The sequence below is a fragment of the Camellia sinensis genome, chromosome 7 (genome assembly GCF_055761805.1).
Source record: "Camellia sinensis isolate YWXY chromosome 7, ASM5576180v1, whole genome shotgun sequence".
Lineage (NCBI taxonomy): Eukaryota > Viridiplantae > Streptophyta > Magnoliopsida > Ericales > Theaceae > Camellia > Camellia sinensis.
Window position 1 is genome coordinate 124204064 of NC_138967.1, and position 21671 is coordinate 124225734.

At 35.4% G+C, this 21671-nt stretch overlaps 1 protein-coding gene across 3 annotated transcripts; it reads left to right on the forward strand.

The window, feature by feature from the left end:
• Window positions 1-231: 231 nt before the first annotated feature.
• Window positions 232-21086, forward strand: LOC145795297 (uncharacterized). 3 transcript variants are annotated; one of them, XM_082879280.1, is made up of 12 exons: window positions 232-356; window positions 1323-1483; window positions 1879-2007; window positions 16588-16622; window positions 17705-17739; window positions 19322-19380; window positions 19515-19538; window positions 19622-19699; window positions 19839-19928; window positions 20408-20643; window positions 20736-20829; window positions 20938-21086. In XM_082879280.1, the coding sequence occupies exons 6-12, from the start codon at window positions 19354-19356 to the stop codon at window positions 21061-21063; spliced, it is 675 nt and encodes a 224-aa protein (XP_082735406.1). In that variant the 5' UTR covers window positions 232-356; window positions 1323-1483; window positions 1879-2007; window positions 16588-16622; window positions 17705-17739; window positions 19322-19353; the 3' UTR covers window positions 21064-21086. The 3 variants fall into 3 exon arrangements, with proteins under 3 accessions (XP_082735406.1, XP_082735407.1, XP_082735408.1); XM_082879281.1 differs by having other exon boundaries at window positions 1323-2007; XM_082879282.1 differs by lacking the exon at window positions 1323-1483 and having other exon boundaries at window positions 290-356.
• Window positions 21087-21671: the final 585 nt, after the last annotated feature.

Here is a 21671-nt window from a genome sequence, read left to right on the forward strand (position 1 = left end):
GGAAGGGTGAGTTTGAAAATGTCTTTGAAATGAATGGTTTAGATCTATCTATTTTAAAAAGCAATGGCTCAGATTTATTCTTACAAATATATCTCTCACAAACTATCTTTAATGGTTTAGATTTGTCCAATTTAAAAACAATGGCTGAGATTGAAAAGAGTTTCAATGATCTTAGATTTATCAATGATTAAAATTCAATGGCTGAGATTTGTTTACCAACTAGTCTCACCAACCCACTGCACTTACCAGGTAAGGCAGTCTTTACATCATTTCTTTACATCATATGTATCATATGAGAAAGCTTTGAAGAAGGAAGAGAAAGCTCTAAAGAAGGAAGAACAAAGCTCAATCGAAAGGTCTCCATCTTCATCCCCATCCCCATCTTCATCCCCATCCCCATCTTCCGTTTGTTTTTTCCTGAAGCAAAAATGTGTCTCTTCAAACATTCTGAAGCATTTGTTTTTGAAGCAAAAATGTATTTGTTTTTTCAATAAAAATTCTGAAGCATTTGTATTTTTCAAAAACATTTGTTTCTGAAGCATTTGGAGGGTTTGATTTGTTTTTTCAAAAACATTTGTTTCTTCAAGCAAAAATTCTGAAGGAAAACATTTGTTTATGGGTCAAGATTCTGAAGCAAAATTTGTTTCTTCCGTTTAATGAATGACCCATAAACATCCGTTTAATGAATCACCCATAAATTCAATGGTTTGATTTGTTTCAAAGGTCTCTTCTCCACCATCCTGGATTAATGAATGACCCATAAACATTGTTTCTTCCGTTTGTTTATGGGTCAAAATTCTGAAGCAAAATTTGTGTTTCTTCACTTACTCTGCCTCTCTTTCCCTTCATTGATTTCATTGACAAAAACATTTGTTTCTTCAAGCAAAAATTCTGAAGCAAAATTTATCTCTGAAGCAAAATTTCTGAAGCAAAAAATCTGAAGCAAAACATTTGTTTGTTTTAGATTTGTTTGTGTTTCTTCACTTACTCTGCCTCTCTTTCCCAATAATTGAGATCTTTAATCCGTAGGTAGTAGGTTAGAGGGCATAAGCTTATTTTAGTTTACCAAACTAACTAAGCTCATGAATCTTCCTGAAGAAAGCCAACCCATCAGAGAGTTATTTTGAGAATGCATTTGATACATTTTGTGACTATTGTGGAATTTAATAATATTTTTAAATTCTACATGCCACTTTTTGGGCATTCAAGTAAAAATTTGAATCTGTCTTGGTCTTGGATAATAACATTTTTAATGATATCTAGAAAATTTGAATCTGTCTTGGTCTTACATTTTAACCCTACTTTTCTTTTTGTTATGCCAGGTATTCCCAACTGGTCTAGAGCAAACTCTTGGAGAACCTTTTAGATTGTGTCTTTGATGCTAAATTGTTTTCTTCTTATCTGCATTTTTCATTGCTGTTGCTCAGCATTTTACATGATGTTATCTCATGAGAGATAGTAATACTCTCTAGACATGAAAGAGGTGATACCTTTAGAAAATACATGATTTATTTATTTTTCTTTTCTTTTTTCTTGGCACCAGCACTGGACTCAATGCATCTTGGATTATTCAAAAATCAAATGAATTCATTTTTGTAGCCTGTGTTATGTCTTCTTCTGATACATTGGTATAGCTCTCCTCTAGGAATCATTTTCATAGGTTTGCTTGAGGTTTTCGTGTTCATTATATATGTTGCTCTATCTTTGGCTTTCCAATCTTCGGATTAAACATGTTTTCTCATCCTAAATTTGTGTTGTTATGTGCATTAAAATAACCAGATAATTTTTTCATTGTAAATTTGTAACTATTTCAGTTATATTATAGCTACTGTGGATCGTTATTCTAAGACTGTTGAATTTGGTATTGTTTCTCTTCAGGTTGGCTCAATTGAGGGAAGGGTAGGCGTGCACCATCTTGATGATTCGCAACAAAGTAGAAACTTTACTTTCAAATGTCATAGAGAGGGCAATGAGATATATTCAGTCAACTCATTGAACTTTCATCCTGTAAGATCCTACTTTGCAACTACAATTTTTCTATTTAAAGTTGCTGATCATTATTGCTGGTTAGCTTTTGTATTTATAGTTTGCTACTGTCTAAATTAAAACGTTGGAAGACTACTCAGTATTAGTGCAAAATTAGAGGAAAGTAAACCATCACTAAACTAATCTCTTTGGAAAGTAGACAACTCCCATTAGATGTCTCTTTGCAAAATATTTTCTATCAAATATTGTCACATTCCTTTGCACGTAATTTGGCAACATTTTTTATTTTATTTTGTAACTTATTTAGCTTAAAATTTGGAATTTTATGCTTAGGCAGTTGTACTTTGAAAAGTTAGGTATTTGGTAAAACTTTCCAGTTTAGAGCAAACTCTTGCTATGCTAGGTATTTATTTGCTTTTGATTTTTCAGTTTAGAGCAGTTGTACTTATTTGCTTTTTCAGTTCAAAAAGTTCACATAGGCTCAAAAAGTTATTTGTTATGCTAGGTATTCCCAACTGGTTTAGAGCAAACTCTTGGAGAACCTTTTAGATTGTGTCTTTGATGCTAAATTGTTTTCTTCTTATCTGCATTTTTCATTACTATTGCTCAATATGGAAAAATGGGTTCCACGTTTCAAATGAGGGTTAATGGAAAATAGGTTTCATGTTAACAATCATTTTTATTTCATCTTAATGGGTTGAGGTTTCAAAAAATCTCTGAGTTAATGTTAACATTAATTGGATTGAGGTTCTCTTTAATAATCAATGGGGTTGAGGTTCTCATTAATCATCAATGGTCATATTCTTACTCATCAAACATGAAAATAGATTCGTAAACATTTTTAGGGTTGAGGTTTAATTTTGCAAATAAGAATTAACTGTTGTCAATGCAAAATTACTAGAATCAACCACAAAATCATGTATTGCAATAGTTCTACATTTTGGCCAATAGAGAAAAATGATGAAGATTTCTATGAGAGTATTTAATTTTTCTTCTATCATTTTTAATGTATATTGAAGACATAAAAAAATTATAATTTTTCTTCTATCCTGTACTAGATAATAGGTTACGAATCTCTTTCTTTTATTGAACCCTTCATTGATTTCATTAAAATGTGTCCATGTACTGAATTAGATTGGGTTAGATTTTATTCTGTCATGAACAATAGTAGGTGTGTATTGGGTACTGAATTGGATTGGATTAGGTTTTTTTTAAGATTGTTTAATCTCTTTGATTTGTGTTTTGTACTAAGATTATGGGACAAAAAAATTTAACAATTCTATAAGTTTGATCAATAGCGTGTTGGCCACAAAAGTATTTAACAATTCTATAAGTTTAACAATTTAGATTATGATTTGTGTTTTGTATAAGTTTGATTAAAACAATATCACAAAAACAATATCAAAAAAATAAAGCTAAAAATAAAGCTAAACAATATCACAAAAACAAACAATATCATTATCAGGTGGGTTGGATATGGGTTTTCAATTTTGATTGCTATTTTTTAGTCTCTTTGGAAGTTTCGGAATGAATGTATTTTTAACGGAGCATGTGTAGAGTGGGTAAAAGTGTTGGATTTTATCAAGGTCAAGCTTTGTTTGTGATTGAGGGATGGAGATTGTTTGGAGTTTATTAATTTTTTTGACTTTGTAGTTTCTGACTTTCTTATTAATTTTGGAGTTTCTGACTTTGTTATTAATTTTTAAGAAATCTTGAGGGGCTCTGTTCTATAGATGGGGTTGGTGATTGTGGCTTTATTTTTGGATCTTTGGGGTGTTCTCAACTTGATCAAACAATATCACAAAAACAAACCCAAAAAAGAAAAAAAAAAATTGATCAAACAAGCTAAATTTTATAAGTTTGATTCACCAAGTGGGACCCTGTTTGCATCCTGTTTTATTTATAGCAAAAAGATCTGGTGCCAACAAGAGGGGTTTGCACCCTGTTTTATTTATAGAGTTGTTTGCACCTTGTTTTATTTTGCACCCTGTTTTTGGTGATAAAAATTCTTATAATCTTTAATAGCAAAAACAAAAATGTTAAACATTTTAAATTTTTTATCAAATGTTAAACAAAATAGATTGGGTTTCAACAAATGTTAAAATTTTGTACTGTGTTTTTTTCTTTAATATTCAATTGGGTTTCAACACCAACTTCTCTCTCTCTATCAAATGGGGGTTAAGAAAAAATGGATTTCAAATTAAGAATCATTTTTATTTCATCTTAGTTAAATGGGTTGAGACTCTCGACAATTATCAATGGTCATAATTATCAATAGTCATATTTTTAGTCACCAAATATGGGTTGAAAAAATGACGGTTTGTCAGAATTTTTAAAATTTTATCAAATGTCTCAAATGTCTCAAAATACAAAATAAAATTATGTATTGTGTTTTTTTTCTTTAATAATCAATTGGGTTTTAACACCCACTTCTTTCTCTCTCTCTCTCTCTCTCTCTCTCTCTCTCTCTCTCAAATGGGGGTTAAGGAAAAATGGATTTCATGTTAAGAATCATTTTTATTTCATCCTATGGGTTGAGACTCTCTTTAAAAAAAAAATTCTGAAGCAAAAATCTCATTGAACCCTACCAATGACAATTATATTCGGACCACACTGAAATTGAAACATTGGTTAATGAAAAATTGGTTAATGAAAGGTATTTTTGATTAAATAAGCTACTGTGTAGCATAATTTTTATGAGTATTGAAAAAGGCATTTGTAATTGTATAGATAAGACAAAAGATATTTGTAATTATCCATTTATATTGTGGTGAAACTTTTTATCAATTTTTATTGTAGTTTTTTACTTATTTTTTTTCACATTCTAAAATGCAAAATTAGTAATTAAATTTCTAGATTAAAGTTTTGCTAAAATTTTATTCATAAGTAGTATAATTTATATTTTTTTATAATTTACTTTTTTTTGTTTTTTTGTTTTTGGTGTGGTATACATTAGTTGGGCAATACAATCCATAAGAATTTAACTGTTGTCAATGCAAAATTACTATATAGAATTAACTGTAAAATCATGTATTGCAATAGTTCTACATTTTGGCCAATAGAGAAAAATGAATTAACTGTAAAAAAGATTTTGTAACGCCCTCAAAATAATAACAATAAACCCATCAAATAAGACATGCATTTTCATTTAAACTAACCGCATTCCTTTCATTCATTAGAATTCCAAGACATAAGTATTACATGTTAACCTCATAACAAAATGCCCTACGGGCTTACAGCTTTCCAAGTTAACACTTGGTTACAACAAAGAGTTCTAACTCGTTTACACATTAAGCCCTTGGCTTGAAATTACATGTAATACATCAAAAGTAAAATGACAAAACTATGCCCGCCACTAGCCTCCCAGCTATGTCCTTGGAGGTGGCATGCTTCCTGTACCTGAAAATGATATTCCCATATAGGGTGAGCCACAGCCCAGTAGAAATACACCAAACCAACCATGGACAATGACTAAAACATTAGCAATTGATAGTTGGTCAACACTGATACAATCACATAAATTACATATTTACGTCAATGACTTACAAGTCCCAATTACTTTTCATTTTCCCTTTTTTTTCAACAGATAAGCATGCTAGCTCTATCATCATTTCCACAGATATGTATAAAAACTATATCTCACATTCAGATAAGCATAAAAGCTATATCCACATTCTCAACAGATATGTATATCAACAATATCCACAGATAAGCATACAAGCTGTATCCACACTCTACAGCAGCTATGTATATCAACAATATCCACAGATAAGCATACAAGCTGTATCCACACTTCACTTCACAAAGATAAGCATATGAGCTCTATCTTCACTTCTCTAGACAAGCATATGAGCTCTGTCTACGGAGTTCATCCCCTATCTCCTCCCAATACCTATCCGGTTTAGAGGTACATCCCCTATCTTCCCCTAAACCGCGGAGTACATCCCCTATCTCCTCCTCTACACATAACGTATATAAACACATTGGTTCTATATACAATCACACAATACACACAATTAATGTATTCTATCAACCGTCAAGTTCCATGACACATTCCATTGATTAGTTTCCGTTTACCTAATCATCATGCATTGTCTACAACAATCTCGACTATCCTCCACCGATAGCCCAAAGCAGTTATTTCTAAAACAGAAAATAAATGCACAAATGGATATTCAATCAACATTTCATTTCCTCATTCCTCACCAATTAATTATCCCAATTAATTAAGCAATGTAATTAGGCCATTTTCCATAATTACCATTTCAACCCTTAGGTCCCATTTTCATCAATGATTCAACAATCATTCCATTTTTCTATGCCAAACATGCATCTAGGTTTATTATGAATAAAACCCCAACTTTTGTAAAATTACACAAAAGCCCCAAACTTTCACAAAATTACCAAACCAAGCCCAACATCTCAAAATACCAAAATTTAAAGACAAAACCCATAGAGAGGAGTAGGATATCCCTACCTTGAAGTTTTAGCCCAAAAAGGAGATGAAGACTCCAAGATCAACTTGCTCCAAATCCAAACTTTTTCAGATTAAATCGAAGCTCTCAACGCCCTCTATCTTTTTAACAAAGGCCCTAGGCTAGATTCACACCCTAGGGAGATCAAATCTTAGAGAGAGTGCAAGTTTAGAGAGAGAGGGTGTCGGATTTAGGGTTTGCTCAAAGAAAAGAAGTGAAAAAGTGATGTTTTAGACGCTGCTGTCCGCTGATATAAAACACTCTCGCTCGAGCTAAGGATTGGTCGCTCGAGCGACCAGACACAGAAAACTCTCGCTCGAGCCAAGAAGTTCTCGATCGAGCGAAGAAAAACCCAGACCGCTCGAGCCACGAAAAGCTCGCTCGAGCCAGAAACTACAACTCTCAGGTCCAGAACCGGGGCAACACTACTCTCGCTCGAGCGACAGACTCCTCGCTCGAGCGAAGGACCAAAAATCTGGGCAGCAACACTAGGCTCCCAAACACAACCAACCTGTAACAAACCTGCCCAACACATCCCATACTCAATATACAAAGTAAAAAGGATGCAAACAAGATAATAAACAACATCCAACATCCACGGACACATGTCCGGATCACTGTACAACAAGGGTAAACCCGGGATCGCTATAACCTCCCCCCCTTAAAGAATTTCGCCCCCGAAATTAAGCACAAGTTTTCAAAAACAGGTTTTCCTCCATTTTACACAATGTTACAATTTAACATTCAACAATTCGACCCATTACCGGTCATCCCATCCCTTTAACAAGAGACATATCACAATATGTAAACAACATATGTATTATTAACATGCACCAACATTATGCACTAACTTTCCAATGTCAACAATATATTCAACATATATAGTGTTACATCCAACTACCATATGAGGCAAGTTCCAAAACATGCTTCCAATAATCAAAACATTCTCAATGTTTTACAACTTAAGACATATATAAAAGCTCTTAAGTTCAACATAATGTAAAATTTAAATACAAGATCACACATCAACAAACAAGTCCGGATATTTCTCACGGACTTCCAACTCACGTTCCCAAGTGGCTTCCTCCACTCCGTGATGTTTCCACAAGACTTTCACCAAAGGAATGGTCTTGCCACGCAGGACCTGATCCCGCCTATCCAAGACCCGAACCGGTCTCTCCTCATACGAGGCATCCTCATCTACCTCTAAATCAGTCCAATCCAGCACATGTGATGGATCTGGCTCATACTTCCGAAGCATACTCACATGAAACACGTCATGTACTCCGGACAACTGCGGCGGTAAGGCTAACCGATAAGCAACCTCACCTATCCTCTCAAGGATCTCAAAAGGACCAATAAACCGAGGGGATAACTTTCCACTCTTCCCAAACCTCATAAAGCCTCGCCTAGGTGATATCTTCAGAAAGACATGATCACCTACCTCAAACGCCAAAGGCCTCCTCCTACGGTCGGCATAACTCTTTTGTCGACTCTGGGCTATAACAAGCCTCCTACGGATAAGCTCAACTTTCTCCGTCGTCTCCCTAACCAACTCCGGACCCAACAAAGGTGCATCACCCACCTCGGCCCAACAAACTGGAGACCTACACGGTCGGCCATACAAGGCCTCAAACGGTGCCATACCGATGCTAGACTGAAAACTGTTGTTGTAGGCAAACTCTACCAATGGCAAGTGCCTCTCCCACGTCCCACTGAAGTCCAGGACACAACCCCGAAGCATATCCTCGAGGATCTGAATAGTACGCTCGGACTGCCCGTCAGTCTGAGGATGATAAGCCGTACTAAAGGTCAACTTAGTGCCCAAGGCACTTTGCAAACTCTGCCACAACCTAGCAGTAAAACGAGGATCTCTATCTGAGACAATCGTCACTGGGACCCCGTGCAATCTCACTACGTCCCGAATATACAAGTCGGCAAGATGATCTACTGAATCTCTCACGCGCATAGGAATAAAGTGCGCCGACTTAGTCAACCGGTCTACAACCACCCAAATAGCATCACTACCCCGTTGAGTCCTCGGAAGACCTACAACGAAGTCCATAGTGACATGCTCCCACTTCCACTCGGCTATAGGCAAGGGTTGCAACAAACCCGCTGGCCTCTGATGCTCGGCCTTCACTTGCTGGCAAGTAAGGCATTTCGATACGAAAACAGCCACATCTCTTTTCATACCCCGCCACCAAAACTGGCGACCCAAATCCTGATACATCTTAGTACCTCCCGGATGCACCGCAAGGCGCGAATGGTGAAACTCTCGGAGTACTTCCTCTCGGCAAGCCTCCGGTACAAACAAACGGTCTCGGTATCTCACACTCAGGTCGGGATACACCGTCAAACCCTTCTCAACTTTCCCACTGGAGATCTTCTCTTGGAGGGATTCTACCTCAAGGTCACCTCTCTGTGCCTCTAACACTCTAATCACAAGTGTAGGCTGCGCAACAACAGAAAACAAGGCCGCAGCCTCGACAGATTCGCCCAGTAGCAAATCAAACTCGCCAAGTGCTCCCAACATCACCCATTCCCGAATGGCTATACAAGCTACATCACTAATGGTTTTCCTACTAAGGGCATCGGCCACAACATTGGCCTTTCCCGGATGATAATGCAACTCAAAATCATAATCCTCGATGAACTCCATCCATCTCCTCTGCCTCAGATTCAAGTCTCTCTGTGTAAACAGATACTTCAAACTCTTGTGATCCGAGAATACCTCGAACCTCTCACCATAAAGGTAGTGCCTCCAGATTTTCAAGGCAAAGATCACTGCTGCTAACTCTAGGTCGTGTGTGGGGTAATTCTTCTCGTGTATTTTCAACTGACGTGAGCCATAAGCTACCACTTTCCCCTCTTGCATCAACACACAACCCAAACCCTCTCGTGAGGCATCACAATAAACCGCATAACCCAACCCTCTCTCCGGAATAATCAACACCGGAGCGGTGGTCAATCTAACTTTCAGTTCTTGAAACGACTTTTCACAAGTCTCACTCCACACAAACTTGACTCCTTTCCGAGTCAGTCTAGTCAACGGTGACGCTAACCTGGAGAAATCTTTCACAAACCGACGGTAATACCCAGCTAATCCCAGAAAACTGCGGATCTCAAATACACTCTTAGGCTGTGCCCAATCTTGCACTGCCTCAACCTTGGATGTATCAACAGACACCCCTTCCCCGGATACCACATGGCCTAAGAATTTGACTTCCCCCAGCCAGAACTCACACTTCCCAAACTTGGCATACAGTCTATGGGCTCTAAGTAACTCAAGCACCACTCTCAAGTGTGCCTCGTGCTCCTCCTCAGAAGGCGAATAGATAAGAATGTCGTCCACGAAGACGACCACAAATCGGTCTAAGAACTCCCGGAAAATCCGGTTCATCAAGTCCATAAAGACTGCCGGTGCATTGGTAAGCCCGAATGGCATCACCAGAAACTCGTAATGGCCATACCGCGTACGGAATGCCGTCTTAGGAATATCTTCCTCCCTGACCCTCAACTGATGGTAACCCGATCTCAAGTCTATCTTAGAGAAACAACGGGAACCCTTCAACTGGTCAAACAAATCATCTATACGGGGCATAGGATACTTATTCTTAATCGTAGCCCGATTCAACTTCCGGTAGTCTATACACAATCTCAAGGCACCATCTTTCTTTTTAACAAAGAGGGCCGGTGCTCCCCACGGTGAAACACTAGGGCGAACAAAGCCCTTATCTAGCAATTCCTGGAGCTGAACTTTCAACTCAACCAACTCTGCTGGAGCAAAACGGTAAGGTGCCATAGAAATCGGCGCCGTGCCAGGCATTAAATCAATAGAGAACTCTATCTCTCGGTGAGGTGGCAAACTAACAAGATCTTCGGGAAAGACATCCGAATACTCACAAACCACCCTTGGCAATACAACCTGGGTCTCACTACTCTCACCACTCTCAAAACTGGCAAGTAGACTACTAAGCTCACTTCGCCCTCGCGAATCATACCCCGGTGGCAAAACACTACCAACCCGGTCTCCCAAGAAATGGAACCACTCCCCGCTCAAGGTACACAATGTAACCCTCTGGCGGTAGCAATCAATAACAGCCCGGTATGACGATAACCAGTCCATACCCAAAATAACATCAAAACCCTTCATGGGCATGACAACAAACGGAAAAGGAAGCCTATAGTCGGCGACCTCTATATCACATCCTCTAACACCCTGTTTCAGGATCAACTCACCACCCAAAGGCGATACCACACAAATAGGAGATGCTAACTGTGCTAACTCCAATTCCAAAACAGATGCAAATGCAGCAGATACAAAAGAATGAGATGCACCCGTGTCTATCAACACACTAGCAACTGAGTTGCAAAACAGAAAAGTACCTCTCACTACTGATGGAGCTGGTACTAAATCCTGCGTGGTAACAGCATACACGCGCCCCGTAGGCCCCTGGTCTACCTGCTCACCTCTCGGAGCAAAAGACTGCTGCACAGACTGGGATGACGAAGCCCCCGGATTGGCCCTCGAGGCCTGCACAGACTGAGCTGGCTGGAAACCCTGCGTCTGCCTAGAACCAGACGCTCCCGAAGTGGCACTCAACTGTGGGCAAAACCTCTTCATGTGCCCAGATTGTCCACACTGATAACAAGTCAAGAGCTGCCCCCTGCCCAAACTCTGACTCGGCGGTCTAGCTGAAGAAGAAGCAGCTTTCTGACCCCCACCCTTCTGCGGGCAAACCGAAACCTTGTGACCCAGCTGGCCACACTTGTAACAAGTGAATTCTCCCTGACTGCCTCTCCCCGAGCCTACACTAGGCACTGGAAAGGTCGATCTAGAGACTGCACCCTGAGACTGCTGAGGGTTATTACCCTTCTGTCTCCTGCCATCACTCTGACTATCCTGGCTCCTCTTGGAGCCTCTCTGACCCTCATCCTCCTCCTGCATCATAAGCTCCATATGAGCTGCAGCGTCCACTAGGTGTCTATACTCTCGAATATATGACCCACCAATTCTCAACTTGAGGCCCCGCCTCAACTTCCGCTCAAACTCATAGCAACGGCGTTCCTCAAACGCCACCAGTTCAGGTGCAAACCTAGACAGACTAGTAAAGGTAGCCTCAAACTCGGCCACTGACAAGCCCTGCTGATTAAGCCGGCTAAACTGATCCCTCAGCTTCTCCCTAGCTGCTGCGGATAAAAACCTCTCCTGAAAAGCATTCACAAACGCCTCCCAAGTACCACCAACACGAGCTTTCTCGTACTTCCACCATTGACCCGCATCTCCCTTCAATTGGAAGGATGCCAAGGTCACTTTCAGTGCTCCGTCCTCGATGCCAAGCATCTCAAACGTCTTCGTTGTCTGTTCGAGCCATTCATCTGCCTTAAGCGGCTCTTTAGGATCCCCGATAAACTCGTCCGGATTACACCGGAAGAACTCCCTCTTCAAGAAGGAAGGCCCTGCCTCAGCTGCCTGATTCCCAGCTCTAAGAATACCCAAAGCTCCTGCTATCTCTCTGGCCAAGGCACCCATAGCCTGCTGACCCACTGGCTCGGCCACATTGGCCTGCCCAACTCCCTCCTGCACTGCCGGAATCTCACCCGGTAACGGTACTTCCTGCCTCGCAGGTCTATCACGCCTAGCTCCTCTTCCTCGTCCTGACATCCTAATAAAGGCAACACAGAACGTTAGCACATTCATAAGTGTGCCGAAACTAAACACTCACGTCCTAATGCATGGACAACTGTAATTCACTCCACATAAGCACATAAACACATAAGCACTTACGAATTTCATTTCCGGATAATGATAGTCCCGAGACGTTACTAGAGTTCCGGTTAGAAACAGCATTGATCAAGTGCCTTTCCAACAAGACTCCCAGAAACTCAAGGATCCAATCAACATCCTAGAAATTAAATCCCATACCCACATAGTCACATAAGCATGTCATCAAATAAGCACATAGCATATGGTACTACATCTAAGTCTCTACCAAGCGAGACAAACCCATTGTGATCCTAATCACTTCCCACGTACCCAAAGTATTCGAACCCGGTACGCTCTGATACCAAGTTGTAACGCCCTCAAAATAATAACAATAAACCCATCAAATAAGACATGCATTTTCATTTAAACTAACCGCATTCCTTTCATTCATTAGAATTCCAAGACATAAGTATTACATGTTAACCTCATAACAAAATGCCCTACGGGCTTACAACTTTCCAAGTTAACACTTGGTTACAACAAAGAGTTCTAACTCGTTTACACATTAAGCCCTTGGCTTGAAATTACATGTAATACATCAAAAGTAAAATGACAAAACTATGCCCGCCACTAGCCTCCCAGCTATGTCCTTGGAGGTGGCATGCTTCCTGTACCTGAAAATGATATTCCCATATAGGGTGAGCCACAGCCCAGTAGAAATACACCAAACCAACCATGGACAATGACTAAAACATTAGCAATTGATAGTTGGTCAACACTGATACAATCACATAAATTACATATTTACGTCAATGACTTACAAGTCCCAATTACTTTTCATTTTCCCTTTTTTTTCAACAGATAAGCATGCTAGCTCTATCATCATTTCCACAGATATGTATAAAAACTATATCTCACATTCAGATAAGCATAAAAGCTATATCCACATTCTCAACAGATATGTATATCAACAATATCCACAGATAAGCATACAAGCTGTATCCACACTCTACAACAGATATGTATATCAACAATATCCACAGATAAGCATACAAGCTGTATCCACACTTCACTTCACAAAGATAAGCATATGAGCTCTATCTTCACTTCTCTAGACAAGCATATGAGCTCTGTCTACGGAGTTCATCCCCTATCTCCTCCCAATACCTATCCGGTTTAGAGGTACATCCCCTATCTTCCCCTAAACCGCGGAGTACATCCCCTATCTCCTCCTCTACACATAACGTATATAAACACATTGGTTCTATATACAATCACACAATACACACAATTAATGTATTCTATCAACCGTCAAGTTCCATGACACATTCCATTGATTAGTTTCCGTTTACCTAATCATCATGCATTGTCTACAACAATCTCGACTATCCTCCACCGATAGCCCAAAGCAGTTATTTCTAAAACAGAAAATAAATGCACAAATGGATATTCAATCAACATTTCATTTCCTCATTCCTCACCAATTAATTATCCCAATTAATTAAGCAATGTAATTAGGCCATTTTCCATAATTACCATTTCAACCCTTAGGTCCCATTTTCATCAATGATTCAACAATCATTCCATTTTTCTATGCCAAACATGCATCTAGGTTTATTATGAATAAAACCCCAACTTTTGTAAAATTACACAAAAGCCCCAAACTTTCACAAAATTACCAAACCAAGCCCAACATCTCAAAATACCAAAATTTAAAGACAAAACCCATAGAGAGGAGTAGGATATCCCTACCTTGAAGTTTTAGCCCAAAAAGGAGATGAAGACTCCAAGATCAACTTGCTCCAAATCCAAACTTTTTCAGATTAAATCGAAGCTCTCAACGCCCTCTATCTTTTTAACAAAGGCCCTAGGCTAGATTCACACCCTAGGGAGATCAAATCTTAGAGAGAGTGCAAGTTTAGAGAGAGAGGGTGTCGGATTTAGGGTTTGCTCAAAGAAAAGAAGTGAAAAAGTGATGTTTTAGACGCTGCTGTCCGCTGATATAAAACACTCTCGCTCGAGCTAAGGATTGGTCGCTCGAGCGACCAGACACAGAAAACTCTCGCTCGAGCCAAGAAGTTCTCGATCGAGCGAAGAAAAACCCAGACCGCTCGAGCCACGAAAAGCTCGCTCGAGCCAGAAACTACAACTCTCAGGTCCAGAACCGGGGCAACACTACTCTCGCTCGAGCGACAGACTCCTCGCTCGAGCGAAGGACCAAAAATCTGGGCAGCAACACTAGGCTCCCAAACACAACCAACCTGTAACAAACCTGCCCAACACATCCCATACTCAATATACAAAGTAAAAAGGATGCAAACAAGATAATAAACAACATCCAACATCCACGGACACATGTCCGGATCACTGTACAACAAGGGTAAACCCGGGATCGCTATAGATTTCTATGACAGTATTCAAATTTTCTTCTATCCTTTTTAATGTATATTGAAGATATAAAAAAATTATAATTTGCCTTCAATCCTGTAGTAGTTCAATTTCTCCATCTGTGATATTCATGCACATATGAACTTCTTAAAGTAGGTTGTTAACTAAAATATGTTATAAGGTTGTTCATTTTGTGTCAATTAATTTTTCTTTATGGCAATTACTAAATCTCATTCTGTTTTCTTACAATTATATTTCATGTCAACAATCATTTTTATTTCATCTTAATCAAATGGGTTGAGGTTCTCATTAATCATCAATGGTCATATTCTTACTCATCAAACATAAAAATATATTCGTATACATTTTTAGTGTTGAGGAGTGCTCTTACTAATTGTGTGTGTGTGTGTTTTTTTTTAATCCTTTTGTCTCATATTTCTTTAGTTTTGATTCTCAAGCAGATACTTAGGTTGGGAGGTCTTTCCTTTGCAATTCTTTATTAGTTCCCTACTTTCTTTCTTGAATTGTAGTGGGTTAATTAATGAACTCTCTCAGAATTCTTTAATGCTTTGGAATTTTCATGTTTGGTCTTGGAATTTCCAATAATTATATTAAACATTAAGCTTTTAATGTTTGGTTTAAAAAAAAAAATCTAATATAGTGTGTATAGTTATGTATCTTGGTATATAGCTATTCAATTTCTAGAGAATACTTATGTGTCTTTTTTCATTTATTTAAATAATAGGAATGTATGATGAATTATGTGAATACTTACTTCTTTTTTTTTTTAATAATGATATACAAGCTCATTTTTCATACCCACTTTATTTTTTTTTTTGGATTCTCTCTCTCTCTCTCTCTCTCTCTCTCTCTCTCTCTCTCTCTCTCTCTCTCTCTCTCTCTCTCTCTCTCTCTCTCTCTCTCTTTGTCTTAGTTTGGTTGTTGATTGTTGAGAGAGAGAGAGGAAAAAGAAGTTTGAATCTTATGCATTGTTGTTTGGTATCTAAGAAAAGGAAGGAAAAGGAAATTGAAAGTTTTAACTTTCTTTACTGTTTATAAAACATATAATTAAAAATAAATAAATAAATAAATAAATAAATATAACTTTTGAATGGACAATATGGAAAAATGGGTGAAGGAAATACATTTGTGATTAAATAAGCTACTGTGTCGTGTAACTCATTGGAGTAAATAAGCTACTGTGTAGTATAATTTTTATGAGAGTATTGAAAAAGGCATTTGTAATTGTATAGATAAGGCAAAAGATATTTGTACTTATCCAGTTATAGTGTGGTGAGACTTTTTATAAATTTTTATTGCAGTCTTTTACTCTTCTTTTTTTTTTTTCACATTTTAAAATGCAAAATTAGTAATTAAATTTCTATATTGAAGTTTTGTTAAAATTTTATTTTGCCTTAGTAGTATAATTTATATTTTTTTATAATTTATTTATTTACTTTTTTTTTGTGGTATATATTAGTTGTTAGTTCGAAAAGTGGGCAATACAATCCATAAGAATTTAACTGTTGTCAATGCAAAATTACTATATTGAATCAACCACAAAATCATTTATTGCGATAATTCTACATTTTGGCCAATAGAGAAAAATGATGAAGATTTCTATTACAATAGTTAATTTTTCTTCTATCCTTTTTAATGTATATTAAAGACATTAAAAAATTATAATTTATCTTCTATCATGTAGTAGTTCAATTTCCCCATCTGTGATATTCATGCAATGATGAACTTCTTAAAATAGATTGTTAACTAAAATATGTTATGAGGTTGTTAATTCTGTGTCGATTAATTTTTCTTTATGGCAATTATTAAACCTCATTCTGCCTTCTTACAATTATATTTCATGTCAGCAATTATTTTTATTTCATCTTAATCAAATGGGTTGAGGTTCTCATTAATCATCAATGGTCATATTCTTACGCGTCAAACATGAAAATAGATTCGTGTACATTTTTAGTGTTGAGGAATACTCTTACTAATTGTGTTTTTCTTTTTATTCTTCTGTCTCAGATTTCTTTAATTTTGCTTCTCAAGCAGATACTCAGGTTAGGAAGTCTCTCCCTTGCAATTCTTTATTAGTTCCTCGCTTTCTTTTTCGAATTGCAGTGGGTTAATGAATGTCCTGGATTAATGAATGAACTCTCTCAGGTTTCTTTAATACTCGGGAATTTTCATGTCTGGTCTTAGAATTTTCAATAATTAGATTAAACATTAAGCTTTTAGTGTGTACTAGGGTATGCCCGTGCCTGAAGGCACGATGAAAATAATGTTTGGTTTAGAAAGAAGTCTAATATAGTGTGTATAGTTATGTATCGTGATATATAACTGTTAAATTTCTAGAGAATACTTATGTTTTTTTTTTTAGAATAGTTGGAATGTATGATGAATTATGTGAATGCTTATGTCTTTTTTTTTTTTTTTAATAATGATATACAAGTTCATTTTTTATACCCACTTTATAGACCCAGTGATGTGTCAAGAAGATGATTGGTTGATTCTTGACATATCACTGGGCCTGAATAACTATTCTTTATTTATTAAAGTAGGTCTAACTTTTGGTTGATTCTTGATTCATTAAAGTAGGTCTAACTTTTGGGCCTGAATAACTATTATTTATTTATTTATTACAAAGATTTTGTTACAGTTTAATTTTGTAATATGATAGGTCTTTTTTTTTTTTTCCCATCTCTCTTAGGTTGTATTTGGATTTAGGATTTGAAGGGAATTTGTTGATTGAAAGGAAAATGAAACATTAAAAAGTTAGCCCTTTTTATTTTTTAATTGAACTGCTATTTTAAAATGTTTACGCTTCTCTCTCTCTAAAAATTTGGCTTTTTAAATATTAATTTTGGAATTTTTTTTTTAAAAAAAATACTTTTTAAAGTAGGTAATTCTGTGTCAATTAATTGTTTTTTATGGCAATTATTAAACCTCATTATGCCTTCTTACAGTTATATTTCGTGTCAACAATCATTTTTATTTCATCTTAATCAAATGGGTTGAGGTTTTCATTAACCATTAATGGTCATATTTTTATTCGTCAAATATGAAAATATATTCGTGTACATTTTTAGTGTTGATGAGTGCTCTTACTAATTGTGTTTTTCTTTTTATCCTTCTGTCTTAGATTCCTTTAATTTTGCTTCTCAAGCAGATACTCAGGTTAGGAAGTCTCTCCCTTGCAATTCTTTATTAGTTCCTTGCTTTCTTTTTCGAATTGCAGTGGGTTAATGAATGTTCTGGATTAATGAATGAACTCTCTTAGATTTCTTTAATGCCCTGGAATTTTCATGTTTGGTCTTCGAATGACCCAATAATTAGATTACACATTAAGCTTTTAATGTTTGGTTTAGAAAGAAGTCTAATATAGTATGTATAGTTATGTATCTTGGTATATAGCTGTTCAATTTCTAGATAATACTTTTTTTTTTTTTTGGAATGTATGATGAATTATGTGAATATTTATGTCTTTTTTTTCTTTTTTTTAATAATGATATACAAGTTCATTTTTTATACCCATTTTATAGACTCAGTGATGTGTTAAGAAGATGACTGGTTGATAATTAGATAATATTTAATTATCAACCAGTCCTGTTCTTAACATATCACTGGACCTATAAAATAAGTCTAACTTCTGGGCCTGAATAACTATTCTTTTTTTTTTTTTTAATTTTTACAAAGATTTTGTTACAGTTTAATTTTGTAATATGATAGGTCTTCTTTTTTTTTTTTTTTTTCCATCTCTCTTAGGCTGTATTTGGATTTAGGATTTGAAGGGAATTTGTTGATTGAAAGGAAAAGGGAACATTAAAAAGTTAACCATTTTTATTTGATAACCCTTATTTTTTTTGCTTTTAGTGAATTGTTTTTAATTTGATTTTTTATTGAACTGCTATTTTAAAATGCTTAGGCTTCTCTCTCTTTAAAAAGAGTCCAGTTTATTTAGCTTTTTCAATTTTATTTTTGGAATTTTTCAAACAAAAAAAAGACTTTTTAGATGTTTATTAGGACTTTTGAAAAAACTTAAACTTATTTTAAAAATTTGTTTTAATAATTTTTTAATGATTTTTATGAGAGTATTACTCCTTGGAGTAAATAAGCTACTATGTAGTATACTTTTTTGAAAAAGGCATTTGCAATTATACAAATAATACAAAAGGTATTTATAATTTTTCAGTTACAGTGTGGTGAGCCATTTTATAAATTTTTACTGTAGTTTTTTACTTATTTTGTTTTCACATTTTAAAATGCAAATTTAGGAATTAAATTTTTGTAATTAAGTTTTGCTAAAATTTTATTCATTAGTATAATTTATATTTTTTTATAATTTAGTTAGTTGTTAGTAGGAAAAATGGGCAATACAATCCATAAGAATTAACCTTTGTCAGTGCAAAGTTACTATATAGAATCAACCACAAAATCATGTATTGCAATAGTTCTACATTTTGGCCAATAGAGAAAAATTATGAAGATTTCTATGAGAGTATTTAATTTTTCTTCTATCCTTTTTTATGTATATTGAAGACATAAAAAAATTATAATTTTTCTTCTATCCTGTAGTAGGTCAATTTCTCCATCTGTGATATTCATGCACAAACGAACTTCTTAAACTAGGTTGTTAACTAAAATATGTTAGGAGGTTGTTAATTTTGTAGCGATTAATTTTTCTTTATGGCAATTATTAAACCTCATTTTGCCTTCATATAGTTATTTTTGTCAAAGTTACATAACCAGACACTTTCAGGTTGAGACACCATTGACCTTCAACCGCTAATTATGGACAACATTACTATTTTTGGTCACGTAAGTTGTTTTCTTTTTTATTTATTGGGAAAAAAAAAACATTTTTCTTTTAAGCAAAAGTCAATTTTCTTTTCTTTTCATAATTTTTTTATCTAATTCCTTATAACAAAATGCTCTTTTTTTATAATTTACAGATGGATGGAGACCTACGTCGAACTGTAATACTGGCTCCTTTTACTCATTTTCTTACATGTATAATTTTTTTATTTTTTTTTTACCTCTAATTCTTTTGTATTTTTAGGTCCAATTTCTTCAAGAAAGAAATGTTAATGTTGTTATCCGTGATGAGCGTGACCTTAATGTCATCCGTGTTCAAGAGGTAGTCCCAATTTAATTATATAGATTTTTTTTATTCAAAACACCGTATGCACCGTATATTCTTATTTATATATTTTTTAAAAACTTTCTACATATATATATTTTCTTTATTCTTTAAAAATTTTCTTTATTTTTTGTAGGCAAAAGAAAAGGAAATTGCCAAGGCATTGTTGAAGAAAAATGAAAAGACCACCGTTTCGGGCAAGGAAAAGGAAAATGCATGTTCAGTAGTATGGCTCTTCAACATTTCCATTTAAAGTTCTTTTTTTGAAATATTTATTTTGGACCATGAACCTTGATTTTTTTTTTTAAAAAAAAGTAAAATTGACATACTACTTGCACAGTGACATATACTGTTCATATAGTAAACAGTTTCATATAAATTTCTAAAATGTTTTTTTTGAAGCATGCTAAAATAGCATTTGTACAAAAACATTATATTTGTTTTAAATTATTATTATTCTTTTTTGGCTTTTTGCTATTGACATTAACATCTACAAGATAATAAAAAAGGAATAGAACAAAAAAGGAATGAGGGGAGGAGGGATACAGAATGAAAAAGTTTTCAATTTTTTTACAAAATATCAGAAGGAAAGGGAATTAAGATAAAGTAAATTAATAGAAATGAAAAAGGAAGAGAAAAGTATAAAACAGTAGATGATAATATTCATATTTTAGGCATCTTATGAAATTAATCTTCATGTTTTAGGCACATAACAATAATGTTATATCGAAAGCTGTATTGGCTCAACGTGCACAGCGAGAACGCGAAAGAAATGATAAGGCAAGCTCTTCATATCAATTGGGACAACGTTCACGACGTGAACGAGAGAGATCGAGAGAATTGATTCCACCAAGCATAACTAATACTCCACCGGCTCAGAAAGGAGTAATGTTTACACATCTTACTTCGCCAAGCACATCGTTAGCTTCACAAAGGAATTGGTAAAACATTGTATTTAATTCTACAAATACATATTCTTATTGTTAAGATTTTATTTTATAAATTTTATTTTGTACACAACAAATATTTGTAGGCCTACTCATGCAAGCCCATTCCTCCATGAGACTAGGAATATCGGTGTCGTTATTCGTGATGAGTGCAATCTTAATATTATTCGTAATTCTAAGGTAAGTATAAATATCAAGTTCAACATATTCTTTTTTCGTAATCTTAATAAATTCTATAAATACATGTTCTTTTTCGTATTCTGAATAAATTTTATTTATTTTTGGTAGGCAAAGGAAAAGGAAAGGCCAAGGCAATGTCTAAAGGAAAAGAAAAGGAAACTTCTTTTGCCAAAGGAAAGGAAAACGCATGTCCAATGGTATATATTCAACATCTTTAAAAAAAATATTTATTGAGTAAAACAAAGCCAATCATATTGTTTAAGTGAACATTGATCATGTATATTTTTAAAAATGTAAACTGTGTTGTCAATTTTTTTTGTGTGCTCTTTGTTTTCTGTACACTCAAACAAAGTATTTTTAGCTCTCTTTTACATTTCCTAAAAAATAATTGTAACGTTTATCAACTCCAAGAAAAAATTTATAACATCTAAGCAAAGGAACAGAGGAACATAGGCATAGAAAATATTTTTAATTTTCTTAAAATCATCATGAGGCAAGAAGAAAGAGAAAACAATAATTAAAAAACAAATTGTTATATCACAAGGCATGAATAGGGAAAATGAAGCAAAATGGAAAAGGAAGTAGGGCAAAGAAAATGTAAAAATATTCTTAAAATTATCACAAGGCAAGAAGAAAAAGAAATAAAATAGTATATGATAATATTTGTATCTTAGGTATCAATGATATAATGTTCACATTTTAGGCACACAATAACAATGTTATATCAAAAGCTACATTGGCCCAACGTGCACGGCGAGAACGGGAAAAATCAAGAGAATGTATTCAACCGAGACAAACTTTTTTAATACCATGTCGTCGTAGTCGTGCTTGCTTGGAACTAG